Below are 17,058 nucleotides of genomic sequence, written 5' to 3'. Positions count from 1 at the left end.
GTTGGGATTGTTCTGCTCTTCATGAGAAGACGGCAAGGCAGCAGTCCCCAGTGGTTTAGAACTCTGGGAGATGAGGAAACACCATCATTGCCCAAATTGGAGTTGGACACAGGGTTTGAATACTTCCTTTTCCAATCCCGTTTGGAAATTGCTTATTAATTGCTTTTTGGAATGACAAGTTTTATAGCATTGGGTGAATCTTGTTTGATACTTCCAAAAAGAAGTTTTAAATACATGTTTAAAGACTTTAAATAATTCTTTTTTTGGAATAAACAGCAAAAGGGTGATTAGAATATTGATTTTGGAAATGTATAAATGGACTAAGGATCCAGAAGGATTTAAAATATGATTTAAAATTAATTATAACAATTCTTCTGTTTTTTTAAAAAAATGACAGGATGGAACTTTGGACACTAGAGGGAATCTGGAGGAACTAAAAGTTACAATCAAAGAACACCTACATTTGACTGAATGACACAGAATGGAGCAAAATACTTTAACATTGGATGTTTGAGGGATATTTGTGAACAATGGAACCAGAAGTTAATTTGAAGATTGTCTACACCAGACAGACAGACAGACATAGACAGACTGTCTTTAAAGATGTCATGGAAGAGGAATAGATTTCACCAGAGAAGACAAGATTGATCTGAAAGCGGATTTAAAAAATTCGGGCTACAAGTATGATATGGAAAAATATGCTAAATTGGATGTGCAAATGACACTGCATAGATATTTCAGACATTGGACAAATCATTTTACTTTTAAAAAATCAAATTGATGATTCCAGAAGAGTCTGTCTGGCAGAAAAATATTTTACAATTTGGAACAGACAATGGTACTATTTCATGTTGTATGCTCATGAATGAAATATCATGTAAAATATCATATAAAAAGGAAAGGGTATAAAAGATAGAATACTGAAGTTACATCAGCTTCTGGCAAAAAACCCCTAATTCCTCCTTACATGGCTGACGTTCAGACACACCTAAAACAATTTATAAGTCTTGATGTATAAATGAATTAGCAGTGATTTACTTATAAAGCTGTATTAAACAGTCTTTTTTTTTAATACAGATCAAACACACACTACTGACCTTGGCAGTTTTGTCAGCAGAGGTAGTGGAAAATATAGTGGCATCAGGTGAAACAGCACAAGAAAGAACAGCATCTTCATGGCAGGCAAGATCTTTTTCTAGTTCTCCAGTAAGTATATTCCAGACCTGAGAAATATAGTGAAATACACCAGTGATGAATGCTGGTTGTACGTGGTTGGTAAGCAAGACAGACAGACGCTTATGCAAAAGAAGGGGACCCTGAATTTAAGTTGACTCCTTTCTCAAAATGGAAGTGTATGTCTTCATGAGTGAATCAAATGAAATGTTCAGCTCCAGATAAAACAAATCCTGAAGATCTCAACTTTTCCAAATACATATTGGGATATATGTCTATATGTGTATTCATGTACACATATACACCCAAACATACTTTAAGTGTCAGAAATCACATTCCAAAACAAGGCAGGATCATGGTGTGTAGTTGTAGTGATTAACAATTACCTGTAAATCAGGTATCCCACTTATAAAATTAATGGATTCACAAATGCATGTGCAGGTAGTCCTTGACTTACAACAGTTTATTTAATGACCATTTGAAGTTACAACAGCATTGAAAAAGTTTTTTCACACAACTATTACAGCATCCCTATGATCATGTGATCAAAATTCAGATGATTGGCAAATGATTCATATTTATGACGGCTGCAGTGTCCCAGGATCATGTGATCATTCTTTGTGACTTTCTAACAAGCAAAGTCAATGGGGAAGCCAGATTCATTTAACAACCAAGTTACTAACTCAACGACTGCAATGATTCACTTAACAAGTACAGCAAAAAAAGGTTGTAAAATGGGGCAAAATTAACTTAGCAACAGAAATTTTTGGCTCAAATGTGGTCATAAGTCGAGGACTATCTGTACTGACCATTTTCTCACATATACACAAATTAGTCTCATAGATAGAAAAAACATGACAAATATATATTCATTCTTATGTTCAGTAGGAATGGCAAAGGAGGAGGGGGAGGTGCAAGAAGAGAAGTGAACATTGAAGGGAAGAAGAAAGAGAACATGATCACTTTACTCCAACTCTTGTAATTTAAAAAGTTACAAAAAAACCCCACTGTGATTGGGAGTGGGGAAAAAAACCTCCAGAAAATTCAGACATTCTTAATTTTCTGTTTCTTCACCACTTTATCAGTGGAATTGCAAAGTTAGTGTCTTTTAGATGTTTTGGACCAATTCCATGAGTCCTAATAGAATGCCAAAGGATGAAAATGTTTTGAGGGCATTATATTGTGTGATCTACTAAAAACTAAAATAATAGGAAGAATTTAGAAACAGCGCCATCAAAAAATGAAACAGCTTTTCTTCCTATTTTAGCCTGATAAAATGGCTGCTAGTTGACATTTATCAAGCAAAATCTGATGACTTTTATTATTTGTAAACCAAATATAGTACACATTTTATACAGTACATATTTAATTTGTAGGCACTAATCTAAAATAATGAGCAAATTGCTTTTATTTACTTTAACTGTTCCATCAAATGACCATGAAAGAAGTCTTGATTCCTTCAGAAGATGAAAATTCTTGACAGGTTCTTTATGTCCTTTCAGAATAATGCATTTCTCTGACTGCCAATTCCATACCTAAAAAAATTTAAACATGTATGTAAATAAAGATATTGATGTGTTTTGAAGAACAACATTGATTATCTTGAATACAGAAGATTTTTTTTACTGGACAAATATCCTAAGACACTTGTGAAAATTAGTTAATCTACTTAGATTGGTCTAATGGTTAAGACACTAGGCTGGAAAGATGGAGACTATGAATTCCAGTCCTGCTTTAGCCATGAAAGCCAGTTGGGTGATCTTGGGCCAGTCACTTTCGCTCAGCCCAACTCACCCTACAAGGTTTGTGGTTGTGGGAAAAATAATAGGAGGAAGGTCTACTGGATATGTTCGCTATCTAGTTATTTGTAAAAATAATAAAGGCAGGATACAAATAAATAAATTAATACAAAATACAACTTGGGTGGCATCATGGGAATAATTCTATTCTCTTGAGGAATATTTATCATCTGTGATAAATAGCATCTATTCATTCCTGACATACTTTACCATGGACAAATTCTTTTGCCTAATGAAATACTGCAAAATATTAAAATGCAATGTTTATTTTTTTATGAGTAAATTATTATTAGAATGCTCAACATGTTTTGGTTAAAAAAGTACATGGATAGGATAACATGGATAATTTCATGGTTATATCCAAAACTAGTTTTCTCTGAATGTTAGTTTTTAGAAGTATGAACTGGAAAGCACTACTGCATGCATGTTCTGCCTGTAAGGTTCCTAAAAGTATTTGATCGTATGCAAGTTTCTTATCCTTTTTAATCTCCACATAACTGGCAATATAATAATATATATTACTGTTATATTATGCATATGCCTATATAGAATATGCATATCCCAGTAATAAAGCAGGATTTAAATGTGTATCTATTTCTCTTAAGACAACAATCCAATCACAACTATAAAAGTTCAGAAATAGTTATAGTCAGTGGTAAAATCCATTTTTTTTACTACTGGTTCTGTGGGTATGGCTTGGTGGGCGTGGCAGGGGAAGGATACTGCAAAATCTCCATTGCTACCCCACTCCAGGGGAAGGATATTATAAAATTTCCATTCCCACCCCACTCAGGGGCCAGCCAGAGGTGGTATTAGCTTGTTCTCTGAACTACTCAAAATTTCTGCTACCGGCTCTCTGAACTGTTCAAAATTTCCGCTACTGGTTCTCCAGAACCTGTCAGAACCTGCTGGATTTCATCCCTGATTATAGCTTGTAAACTATCATTTTTCCTATTCAACAGCTTTTTATTTTTTTAAATACCAACCCTTCTGAAATGACATAAAATTAAAATTGTAGAATGGATAAACTAACTAAATTATATAAATTTATAGTTTTATAACAAACTGAAACAATTTCAGAAAAAATATAATTTGAAGAACTGCCTGCCAAATTTTGAGCAACAGATTCAGTTCCTAAACAAACTTGCAGCATTCCTGTACCTGTATAGTTGAATCATCAGAGCTTGAAATAAGTGTTTTTCCATCAGAAGTAAATTGGCAGTGCTGTACAGCTTTCCTGTGTCCAGTTCTGGATTTTAAAACACTACTATCTGATACATTTAAAACCTGTTGAAATGAGATCAGGCATGTTATGAAGAATTCAATATGCAAGATTTTTTAAAAAAAATATTTTTATAAAGATATTTTTGATACAAAAAATCCTGAAAAACAGAAAATATACGTGTAAACCAAATTTTGTGAAAATCTTCATAGAACTATGCTGTCATTGGAACTAAGAGATCAGGCCTTGGACTACAACCATATGCAGTTTTAATAGCTGCATTAAAAGGAACAACTTAACATTAAATAAATTCTGAATTTATTTCAAATCTGAAGAGTTGCTAGCAAAAACAGCTAAAGTTAACTGAAATGAATTGAAAACACACACACACACACATACACAGAGAGAGAGAGAGAAAGAGGGGGGGGGGAGACTCTAAACTCCAAAACACAAAATAGAAATGTACAATATCCTGAGATTATATAAAAAAATCAAAGGAAAAGAAAAATAATCAAAAATAAGAATGAATAGTGAACCATGCCTTCTCTTCTGTGGCACCTGCCCTATGGAACATTCTTTCCCCTGAAACTAGAATAACTCCTTTTGATATTTTGGAAGGTGCTTTCGACCTGGTTGTTATCAGGCCTGGGATTCCTAGGGAACCAGAGACACACATAGATGGTGCCATTGCTGAAGTAGGCATTGTTATCTTCTCTTTACCACTGTTTCTATATCTGTCTTTTATATCTGTTTGTTGTTTTTATGTTTGTTGCTTTATCCACTTGCGCACTGTGCAGAGTCTCTTTGGGTGAGATGGGTGTCTATACAATATATATGTGTGTGTGTGTGTGATGAATGGATGGATGTTCACAGGATGGTGATGTACCATCAACACCATGTCAATATCTTGCAGGCATACAGATTTTCTCCTGCTTATTTAGATTACAAGGTTATTATCATAAAATATAAAAATTTCACTGGGTAATTTTCTATAAAAAGAATGTGTCCTCTTAAACTGAAACACCCAATTATTTTGCTCTGATATTGGATGTGTAATTGAGACCCAGTCTGGTCTAGAGGTTACGACACCAGGGTAAAAATCAGGAGATTATAAGCTTTAGTTCTGCCTTAGGCATGGAACCTGGCTGGGTGACTTTGGGCCAGTCACTTTCTTTCAGCCCACAATGTCAGGCTCAGGCAACAAACTACTCGGTCAATTCCTGTCACAACAAATGGATTGACACTCGCGTAATCCAAAACTGAAAAAAAGAAAAACCCAAATCCTGCGCTTATGGACAAATGCTAGGAAGAAAAAAGTTGATGGGTAAACCATTTTTTCTACAAAAAAACTCCAAAAAAACCCACCAGTTAAATGTGAAATGAACATCAGAAAGTTGAGTGTGATTCTAACATTGGCTTGAGAAATATATTCTCATTAGTACAAGCTTGTTGTCAGTATTAGGAAAATATATTCAATTGTCCTAAAATTATTAAAACAGAATCTTCTCAAATTCATTCTCTTACTGATTTTGACTTGTATAATGCTTCCAATAATTGGGGAATGAAATCAAAAGTTACTGATTCAAAAATTAAATTCTGGTACTTCACCTTTACAATTCCATTTTCATCTCCATATGCAGCAAACTGTAGGTCTTCACTCAAACAGCAGCAACAAATAGAAGACTTCTGTTCTTCAGTCAAATAGACAGCATTGCCAGTAGATCCGTTAATTAGCTATAATGCGACAAATAACTGGAATTTACTGAGCACCATTTAATGTCTGTCTGTTTCTTTGCTTAGGGTGTTTTAAACCATTTTTTCCTCAGAGTTAAAAATAAGAATCAGTTACATTATTGTTAACAATATATAAAGTCATGTACAGATAGATTTCATATATTAACGTAAGTGGTAAATTGTGTATGACTAACACATCTTCAGTATTGCTTTGGTAGTGATGCCAAAACTTATTTTGTAAATCTCATTTTTCTGACAACTATATAGAAGCACATTAACAAACACACACTTATTTAACTTTAAAATAGATTTTCCACATCAAAAAGAGCTTGTAATGATCTTTTCAATAAATTCTTTAAGTATTCAATGCTTTGTGAAAACGAACACCGCCGTAGCAGAACTACGCCTTTTCTGTTTCTTGCTTTCTGTTTCCATAGCAATATATTTAAACTGAAAAAATGAACAGGAAACAGCTTTACATTACTCTTATTTATAAATCATTTTAGAAAAGGATGAACTTTGCAAAGATTTAACCAGTTTCCCAATTCTCCAATTTTCTAACCTGAATAAGAATCTAATGAACCCGAAAAAGTTATTTTTATTTAAAGAAAGGAAATATTTTACACAGGTTCTCTTGCGATGGAAAAGTGCTAAATAGTCTAATCTATAGAATTCTTAGAATGGAATGTGTCACAATCCACCAGTAGAGGGGGATATAGCACACATACATTTCATATATGAAATGAATTGATAACATCACCAAAAGTGGCTGAGAAAGCTATTACACTGATACCAGCATCTTTCTTTGGAGCACCATAACAGGCACCAAAATACAGGTTCCTTCAGAATACTGGTATAATACTAAAATTGGAAATGATCACCCATCTGATATTGGGAGTGCATCAGAATGATAGCATAAAATGTAGAAAGCAAGCAAGCAAGACCATATCCTTATTACAATAAAAGTTAGGGGTCTGTTTATTTATTGATTGTATAAATTTTCACCAGACTTGCTAATAAACCCTATCTGTATGTAGATAGAGCAGTTTTAAATTTATAAGAACCCATATTTAATGTTAATAATGTATTAAAAAGTTATTAAATCATATATACCAATGATGGCTAACCTTTTTGTTGTCATGTGCCAAAAGCGCGCCCGCACACCCTCACCCATAATGCAATGCGAGAGACCACCCGTCCCCTGCACATGCATGTGTGACCCCCCCGCCCCCTGCCCCCCCGTGCGCAACAACCCCATGTATGTGCCCCTGTGCTCTCCCTGCATGCACCCCGCCCCCACGCATGTGTGTGAGACCACTGTGTATGCACATGCGACCCCATGCATGCATGTGCAACCCCCCTGCCCCTCACGGATGTGTGCCTCCCACATGCGCCCCCCCGTACATGTGCGGCAGAGACCCAAAAACCAGCTGGCTGGTGGGAGGAGCGCATGCATGCGTGGTGGGGCTGAGCTGGGGTGACGGCTTGCGTGCCCACAGAGAGGGCCATAGGTTCACCGTCACAAATATATACTATTAAATGCTGTATGTCACTTTTTACATAACCGATTAGACTTGATTTGGAATAGTGGTTTAGACCTTCCATAAGCACAACACTCCTTGCTAATTAAAACAGCACTACTATTGTCACAGTCATATTACTGCATATGAAGTAAGTAAATAAATAAATGAAATCAAATGAAATCAAAAATCTTTTGAGCAAAGATGGTTACAGATCCTATCAATAGTTTATATGGTGAGCTATAACAAACCAAATTTGAATTAAGTAATATCTTCCTGCAAATATAATTTTTTTAAAAACATTTTTACTGTTATGTCAAAGGTATTGGGAAAATGGTAAAATATCTGGTTAGATCTCAGCAAGTCTATGAAAGAAAAAAATGATGTTTCCACTAAAGCTAATAAATATGAAGAAGGTAATAAATATGTGGAGGTTCTCTGAAGATCTATAGTTTTATTTTCTGAAATTTTACTCAAAGCTATATTTAATAACCCTGAGGATGTATCACATGAAGTGTCAAGGCTTTTTTTGTTAGCAAACAGCAAGAGACAATTAGGAAGTCTCTTGCTGGTTAGGTCAAAAATACATAGGCAGGTTTTGCTTAATTCATACAAGAAAACTGAAGTTCTATTCTGAATAGAAAGCATCAAGGTGCAGTGATATCACTGGATGTTAAAAAAGCCTTTGACAATTTTTTTTTACTATTTGTTTCAAATGCCTACTTTATGTCTTTACTCAAGATTAAATGTTATTTCATATTTCTTTTGAAGTTATAAACTAATACTATATGCAAATAGTATTGTATTATTTATGTCTATACTTAATGCTTTCATTCCAGCTTTGGGAAAACAGCAGGATATTCAATTAAAAGGTTCAAATCAGAACTGATGTTAAAAATCCCTTCATTAATTCAGTAAGTAGTTATCAATTTTATATATGAAATGAGCATATTGGGGTATGTAGATTAAGCATATTGGAGTTCTAACATCTTCTAATGTATCATAAATTTTGATAGATTTAAACCTTAATTTTTAATAGATTTAAACGATGTTTAAAACTTACCCCTTCGGGCAAGATTAATACCCTTAAGAATATATCTCCAATATCAGTGATTCTCAAATATTTTAATCTTTAATCTTGGAACCCCTTTATGTTATTAAAAAAGACCAAGCTCCCCCAAAAGCTTTGGTTTAAGTGGGTTACATCTAGAAATGTATTAGAAATTACAAATCAGACATTTTAAAATATTTATTTAGTTGACTTAGACGACTCTCTGAAATGGCCTCAGGGACTCCATGGGATCCCCAGACCAGATTTTGAGAACCAATATTGTATACCAGGGGTCCCTAAACCCTGGTCTGTGGCCCACTACCAGGCCATGGCCAATTCGGAAACGGGCCATGTGTGCAGCTGACTGGTGTGCATATGCAGTTCAAATTGTGCGAGCGGTGGACTAGCGCGTGTGCATACACACATGCAGCACAACTTGTGCAACATGTGCACCGGTCTGCCACTCATGGAAGTTGAGCTGTGTGTACAGGCCACCGCTCACACAGCTGGTTTCCCTCTTCCCCATACGCTGGACCACCAAACCACAAAGGTTGGGCACCGCTGTCCTACACAATTACATATTTAGTGTGGGAACTCCATGTGGTGGAGGAATAATTGAGCATTGTTTTAAATTGTCCACTTTATACAGACAACAGTAATTATTATCTACATTAATAAACAACCTGGTTGTTGTGACTTGTTTTATCATCAGTTATTAGATCAAATCAGATTTTACTTCTCTGATCACAGCTAAGCACTGTTCTATTGCTCGTATGCCATAGTATCTTTTCTAATTCTAATACTTCTCAGATAATTTAGAACAATTATGTTCTTTCTTTTTATCCTAATTAATTGTGATGTTCTTGCTTTATTTGCTGGCCTATGACAAAATTAAGAAAAAAGCTTGATTTAGTGTAGAGTTGCTATATATGATGGCTTAGATGGTCGGTAATTCTGAAAGGATGTCCTCCTGACCTGGCAAAATCCAGTTGGCCTGCCAAAATCCAGTTGATTACTACAAAGCAGAGAGGATTTAGCATATTCTACATCTCTGCAACCATATAATAGTTGTCAGGGTTTTTGCAACCACGATATTATAGTCCTAATCATTCATGAGTACACTTAAGCTGTGCCAAACCTGCTAACAATTTTCAAGATAAATGAAATATCTAAACAATATTTACCTGCAAATACTTCAGACCACCTATTGCCAGGATGTTGACTTTATTATCTAGAAATGAAACATCTATTTCACGATTTAACACAATAGCAGAGGACTTGCATACTTTATTTGTTTCCCATATCTGTTGGAGAGAAAATGATGATTAGAAACTATGTCATCCAAGCTGTAAAAGGTTGAGCATAGATAAATTAAATTATAAAATTTAGGGCAGTAATTACTCAATTAAAAATAAACATCAGTTTCTTTTATTTCCATTTGTTTAATGAAAAAATTATCTGTGTGTCCCAAAGATGCTTTCTTTCAAAAAGCAACTGGATTTTCTTGTTTTGTTTGAAAATGTTCTGCTTCTCATCCAGAAAGTTTCTTTAGTTCTGATTGACTGGTGGAGAATAGAAGAAGTTATATAACAGGGAAAATATAAATCCTTCCATTCTCCATCATTCAGTCAGAACTGAGCAAGCTTCTTGGATGAGAAGTGAAATGTCTTCAAGCAAAACAAGAAAGTCTAGTTGCCTTTGAAAGAAAGCACCTTTGGGACAATCATGACCTGGACGACTGAGAATCTCCATAAAAAATTACCTGTGTATTTTGTGAAATCACATATTAATCAAAGTCTAGTTCTTTTATTCAATTCAAATAAGCAGGCTTTATTCCAGGTTCCATCATTTGTCTTAACAGAACAGTTAAAATGAGGCCTTCTCCATATTAGCTTCCATACTATGGAGTTTTTCATCAAAAGGTACTCATTATATTTTCATTCTAGCAGAGATGTTGTACATTTCCACTTGCTATGATTGTGCAGTATTGTTACTACTACTTTATTTGTTTAGATGTAATATATTTATCCTATTTTCTAACCTGACTTTAAAATAAAGGGTTTTTTAAAATAATAACCCATCTAAAGAGTTTTTGTTTTACGTCATCCAAACTTTAGATATTAACTTGTTATGCCATCCATTTTCCTCATAAGACTCTGGGAGGCTTAAGAGAGTTTAAGAGCTATGAATTATATAAATATACAGATACAGTTTCTTACGTAAAAGTATTATATATGTAAAATGTAAAAGTATGTAAAGTATTTTTCCACAGCATTGAACTTAAAAACAATAGAGGATAAAATAAGGATACAATGCAACTAATTCAAATATGCTAAAAATCTGTACATTTTGATAGCTACATATCCTCATTTGACCCATTACAAAATCAATGCATATATCCTGAACTTCTACTGCTGGAAAATATAACATTAGACAATTATTTTGCTCTCTGTTAAAAATGTCCAGCAAAGAATTGAGGGAAAAACTTACCCTTATTGTTTGGTCATCAGAAGATGTGACAAAAAAAGACCCATCAAGAGAAAAATTCACAGAATGTACCCAACTCATATGTCCTAGGCACTCAGCTATTTTTGAAACGGAGTCAATGTTCCATATCTAATAGAAATTTTTTTAAAAAACTTTTAATATCACAACGTAACTCTAGTAAATCATATTAAATAGTGACAAATCATTATCTCCCAGTCTATCAATATGCCCTGAGAGGTTTGCAAAACGCATAATCACTGTTGTTTCCTGGTAATTAGTACTCTATTTAGGATCAGAGCTTTCATTCATCAATGGACCAGAATTTTTTTAAACGAACATTATAATTAAAAATAGCTCACATTCAAACTGCTTCCTTTTAAAATGTTAGACTGTTAGACTGTCACCAGCAACTACAAAATTAAAAGAAAATGCACAATACAGATGTATAGAATTAAAATGAGTCCTTGTCTAAAAGCAAGTGAAATTGAAGATTACATTTTAATTGCTTAATTCTGCTCTATTTCAAGAACTCTTTGCTATTATCTTAAGGTAGCTGAAACCATCATAGACATTAAACAATAGATATGCATTAGAAGTATAGGGTAGAAAAATATAAATAAATAAAAATTTAATATCATACAAACAATTACAAACTGTTAATTTGCTTTTTTGAATTTCCAAGCAAAATGGTTTATCAAAGTGTCATATGGACAAACTTTTATAACTGTTGTATAATAGTTTTATTTCAATTTTACTGAAAAAACCAGTGATGATTGTTTGCAAGGATTTGCTAGGATCATTATTCTGAGTGTTAATATACTGCATGGATCTGCTAGCTAGCGGGATTTAAGCAACAGGATGATAGCTTATAATAGAGATGCTAGCTAGCATGGAATAGCATAAAAATGGTATTCTTTCTTTATTTCATTGCAGGGGGGTAATTAAAAGTTACAACAAATTCTCATCCTAGACAAAAAAACCTATATTATTTTGATTTGCTTCAGTTTTTCTTTTGCTTCTGAAGTGACAAAATGCTTTTCTTGATGATGTTGCTCTATTTTTAATTGTTCTTACTGGACATATATTATGGAGTAGATTTGACATTTGCTTAAGCATTTGCTTAAAATTTTACAATAATCTCATTTTAGATTCTTGATTTTACAGAAAGTTACTCTTATCTTTTATCTTTAGCCATCAACAAACTTTTAGCTTTTAGCAAAAGCAAAAATTAATTTTCAGCAAAATCTGAATTAATTTAAATTGGTAAGATGATCCTGAATCCATACAAAAGTTAAAATCTTTACTTTTATAAATCCATGAAGCTTCCTTGTGCAGGATTATTTTCAATTGTACTTCCTATGATCAAATATATATATATTTACTAGCTGTTTTCAGATATGCTTGGAGTGCAACTGGATTCTTTTGCTTTGAAAAATTAACCATGCAATCACATGCACACAGGAACAGCTTGGAATAGCTTCCAAACAGCTGTGGTGAACCTTGCAAACGATGTGGCTATTTTAATTATATGAAAAATAGCTGTTCAGTATGCCTTCAGAGATGCTACTTTGCCCAATTATACTATTTACACTGAGCGGTGACTCATTCCTACTGTGAACTAATACATTATAGCAACAAGAAACTTGAGGATGGAAATAATATATTTACTTACTTCAACAGAACAATGTGAAAAAGCAACTGCTACTATTTGACTATTGGGACAGAAGTCACAGTACTGGATTGTGTTGTGGTGGCTCAAAAGAGCCTCTGCCAATAATTCCTTGGTTTTAACATCCACAAGCTGTAAACATAATAAATATTTTTAGACATTTATTTCCCATGTTATTTGGAAAGTTATAGTTATATAAAGTTGCAGCTGTGATATTTATGCATGCAAGCATGTGTGTGTGTGTGTTTGTGTGTATGTAACCATCATAATAAAAATGATAGATTTTTACTTTATAGCTGTAATATTCAGGAAGATCTCCCAATAAAACATCCATCCATCCATCCATCCATCCATCCATCCATCTATCGCTGAGCATGCACACATTAATGATTTATTAATGTATGTATCTTAGTTGATTCACATAAAAAACACTTAGATGTAAGTGACTTCTTGGTGGTTTTCAATATCATTGACTGTGGCATCAAGAACCGGGGATTGTTCTGACCTAGGCTTCCTTAGAAAGCATGAAGCAAAGTCTTAACCCCGGTAAAACCTCTTTTATTAACACGACTATGAATTCCATTCATTAATAGTCAACAAGGTTTTGGCAAACAGTCTTTTAGAGGAATGTTTATCAACCCCCACCTTATCTCACTTGGAACGCTGCCAGAGAACCAATTTCCAAATGCACAGCAAGGCCAAATTAGAGTCAGGAACTTTCCAATCTTGAAACGAGATGAACTAATTGCTTCCTGCAAAAGCCCACATCCCGTTTGCTCCTTTTTTATCCTATGGGAGGGGCCAATCATCTCCAAGCTGTGGCCTTACTCCCGAGTCTAGCCTGCTTTCTTAATTGTTCTTGTCTTCTGGCAGCTCTGTGAATGCGCACACTGGGAACAGGCTCCAGCTGTTCCTCTGCCTCACTGCTGTCTAACTCCCTCTCTGCCTCCGACACAGAGCCCTCATCTGAGCTTTCCTCAGCCCCCAGGACTGGCCCAAGTTCCTCCCCAACCTCCTCACCGTCCGACTCTGCTGCCAGCTTTGCTGGCTGCCAGCAGGCCACAACAGGGATGGAGAGGACAGTTTGTGCTGGTTTACTTCCTTCCTCTGGGACCTGTCCCAATCAATCTTATCAGGGAGTAAGAGGTCCACCCTACAGCCCCTGCTTTGTGAGGTGCTGCAGGTTTTGGTGCTGTCTCTATACATGAAGCCACTAGATAAGACACTCATTACCACAGGATGGTATCTAGGTGTACATCTCTGATCCTTTCTTTCAGTCACTCATGCCCTGGTTATCTCCTACATGGATTGCAATGCGCTCTACATAGGGCTACCCTTGAATAGTATCCAGAAACTGCAACTGGTGCAAAACTGCATGAGCGGTTTTGGGCGTCCCTACTGTAGGATTGCATATATAACACATCTGTCACTTCAGTAAGTCTCCAGTAAAAAAAGGGGGAAAGGAAAATATTCCTACAGCCAATGCTATGGTATGAAAAATCTGATTATAATATTGAAATATGGTCTCGGAGCCTGGATGGAGGCCTAGAATATGAGCTACTATGCATTATTTTGTGTTATTTTAGACGAAATAAGTGTTAGGGTTACAAAAAGGTAGAGAATTGTTCAGATTCAGTTTGGTGTCACATATACTATAGCTGAAGTATTCTCTCACAAAGCAAGCTGCTGCCATCCTAAAAGTCTAGGGGGAACTAAAGCCTTGGTCTCTCAGGGTATGTCCTCCTGCTATGTGCTGATACTGTTCTTGAAGTTGCCTTGACTATTTAAGGAAACAGAAGCTTTAAGAAGTTATTCCCAGATTCTGAGATTGATCAGTAGATGCTGATTCCCCCAGGTTGGAAAATAGAAGGTTTCAAGGATTCCCTTTTTAACAAACTAATTTTGGACTCTGCTTCATAGTATTTATGTATTAACATTATATGCCGCCCATCTCTCCAAGAGGTAACTTTAGGCAACATTCCTGAATGAACTTACAGTATGATGTGGCATGACATTGTCCTTCTTTCACTTTTTCTACCATCAGTAATACTGATTTCTAAAGTCATAAAACGATCTGAGTTGATAAAACACAGAACTATTTTCTACCTTAAAAAAATTAATTTGTGAACACTGGTATCTCCAAAGAAGTTTAAAAACAAAATGAAAATACATTACCAATATATTATTAAATACTTACAAAAAGTCTATTTTTAGCTGCTACTACTATTGCTGTACCATTAGATGGCCAGGAACAACACTTCACTAACACTTCCACTTCATCATGGTAACCATCTCCATTTTTGAAGAACTTTCCTATGTTAATAGTTTTCAGTTCATTTGCTGACTGCACATCCCAAAGCTTTAAAAAAAAGTATTCTGATTAGTATTACTGTCTGTCAGAAAATAGCAACATATTCAAATTAAGCAGCTAAATTGATACACAATTTCTTATTCATTCAAATTGATTTATTCCTAATATTTGAAAGAACCATTTCAAAAATACCTTTTGCTGGATAAGATTGTTATAAGTGTACATGAATAATTTTATGTTTAACCAGTTACAGGAAATATATTTATTTTATAGTCCGCTTATTCAGTATAATATCCAATATATATTTAAGTTTTCTCATATAATAGTTTTAAAAAGCACTGTTTATTTTAGTTCATTTTTCATATAGCCATTAAAATTATTTATATAATGGATGTATTCTGTTTAGACTCTTTGACAGAAAAATCAATTCATATCGATCTGCATAAATTAAACATTTTCCATTTTGATTTTAACATACAAGTTATTCTATTCATAAAGTCCAAACTCTGATTGTATCAATATTAATGAAATCCATTTCATAAACTTCCAATATGGAGCTATAACTTATCTTGTTACTGTTAATAAAAAAAGATTTTTTTATTAATAGTATATACTATATTTAATCTATACTAAATATATTACAGAATCCCAGTTGCTGGATTTGGTTGATATATTATTTTGTTATAAAATCTATCTCTATAAAGACTTCAAACTCAAATTATATGGCTATTAGAAATGGAAGTTTGTTTGTTTCTTTTTTCTTATAAAAAACCCAAACAACTGTGTTATATTATAAAATGCAGTTGGAGTTTGATCCTACTTACCAGTAAGTTATACTTCCCACACTTACAAAGGCTCTGAAAGGGTGGTTACAGTCTCTAAAGGACTTCCGGATGTCCTAAAACAGGGGTCTCCAATCTTGTCAACTTTTAAGACTTGTGGACTTCAACTCCCAGAGTTCCTCAGCCAGCAAAGCTGGCTAAAGTATTCTGGGAGTTGAAGTCCACAAGTCTTAAAGTTGACAAGGTTGGAGACCCCTGTTCTAAAATGTCAAAACTGCCCCCTCCCGGTGATCATGATCTGATCTGAGTGATCAAGATTTGGGTGCCTGGCAAACTGTTTGTACTTACAACTGGTTGCCAAGCACCCTGTGATCACGTTCACCACAATCTTTTCTGTCAGCTTTCTGTCAATCTTTCAGGCAGGAAAGATTGCCACTTGTTGCTACCCATAAAATGATTTCCCCTTCCTCTAGTGCAGATGGGTGGTGGTAGTGGTGGAAAATTATTTATTAAGTTGCAGAAATGAAGCTCGGATCTTTGGTATCCAAGCTTCATTTCTCCAGCCAAGCATACAAGTTTTCTTCCAAACACAGAAGGGAGCTTCCTGCCCGTCTTCAGTAGATAACTTTTTTGCTCTATCCATTTAACAATCTGCCCAGTCCCTTAACAACTGCAACTGGGAGAATCAGGATTGCAATCATTGAACTAAGTGATGATGTGTGTGTTTTGCTTAACAATTGTTTCACTTAACAACTGAGATTCTGTTGTTGAAAGTTGAGGATTACCTGTATTTTTGCTGATAATGAAAAGGCTTTTATCATACAGCGTACAAATCATCTTTTTCTTATAAAAAACCCAAACAACTGTGTTATATTATAAAATGCAGTTGGAGTTTGATCCTACTTACCAGTAAGTTATACTTCCCACACTTACAAAGGCTCTGAAAGGGTGGTTACAGTCTCTAAAGGACTTCCGGATGTCCTAAAACAGGGGTCTCCAATCTTGTCAACTTTTAAGACTTGTGGACTTCAACTCCCCGAGTTCCTCAGCCAGCAAAGCTGGCTAAAGTATTCTGGGAGTTGAAGTCCACAAGTCTTAAAGTTGACAAGGTTGGAGACCCCTGTTCTAAAATGTCAAAACTGCCCCCTCCCGGTGATCATTTGATCATGATCTGATCTGAGTGATCAAGATTTGGGTGCCTGGCAAACTGTACTTACAACTGGTTGCCAAGCACCCTGTGATCACGTTCACCACAATCTTTTCTGTCAGCTTTCTGTCAATCTTTCAGGCAGGAAAGATTGCCACTTGTT

The 17,058-nt window shown here is 34.9% G+C and overlaps 1 protein-coding gene across 1 annotated transcript in view; it reads right to left on the bottom strand.

Annotated features, from left to right (window-relative positions):
- Nucleotides 1-17,058, bottom strand: part of APAF1 (apoptotic peptidase activating factor 1) — a 61,723-nt gene that overhangs the window by 7,311 nt on the left and 37,354 nt on the right. Inside the window, exons 17-24 of the mRNA XM_058190588.1 lie at nt 14,853-15,014; nt 12,659-12,787; nt 10,990-11,115; nt 9,684-9,803; nt 5,803-5,928; nt 4,134-4,259; nt 2,589-2,708; nt 1,098-1,223 (exon numbers count right to left, since the gene is read on the bottom strand). Of these exons, the coding sequence (XP_058046571.1) occupies nt 1,098-1,223; nt 2,589-2,708; nt 4,134-4,259; nt 5,803-5,928; nt 9,684-9,803; nt 10,990-11,115; nt 12,659-12,787; nt 14,853-15,014 (1,035 nt within the window). The remainder of the gene's footprint in view (nt 1-1,097; nt 1,224-2,588; nt 2,709-4,133; nt 4,260-5,802; nt 5,929-9,683; nt 9,804-10,989; nt 11,116-12,658; nt 12,788-14,852; nt 15,015-17,058) is intronic.

This window comes from Ahaetulla prasina, chromosome 7 (genome assembly GCF_028640845.1).
Source record: "Ahaetulla prasina isolate Xishuangbanna chromosome 7, ASM2864084v1, whole genome shotgun sequence".
Taxonomy (NCBI): Eukaryota; Metazoa; Chordata; class Lepidosauria; order Squamata; family Colubridae; genus Ahaetulla; species Ahaetulla prasina.
The sequence above is the reverse complement of the archived record's forward strand: the minus strand, read 5'-3'. Positions and strand labels throughout refer to the sequence as shown.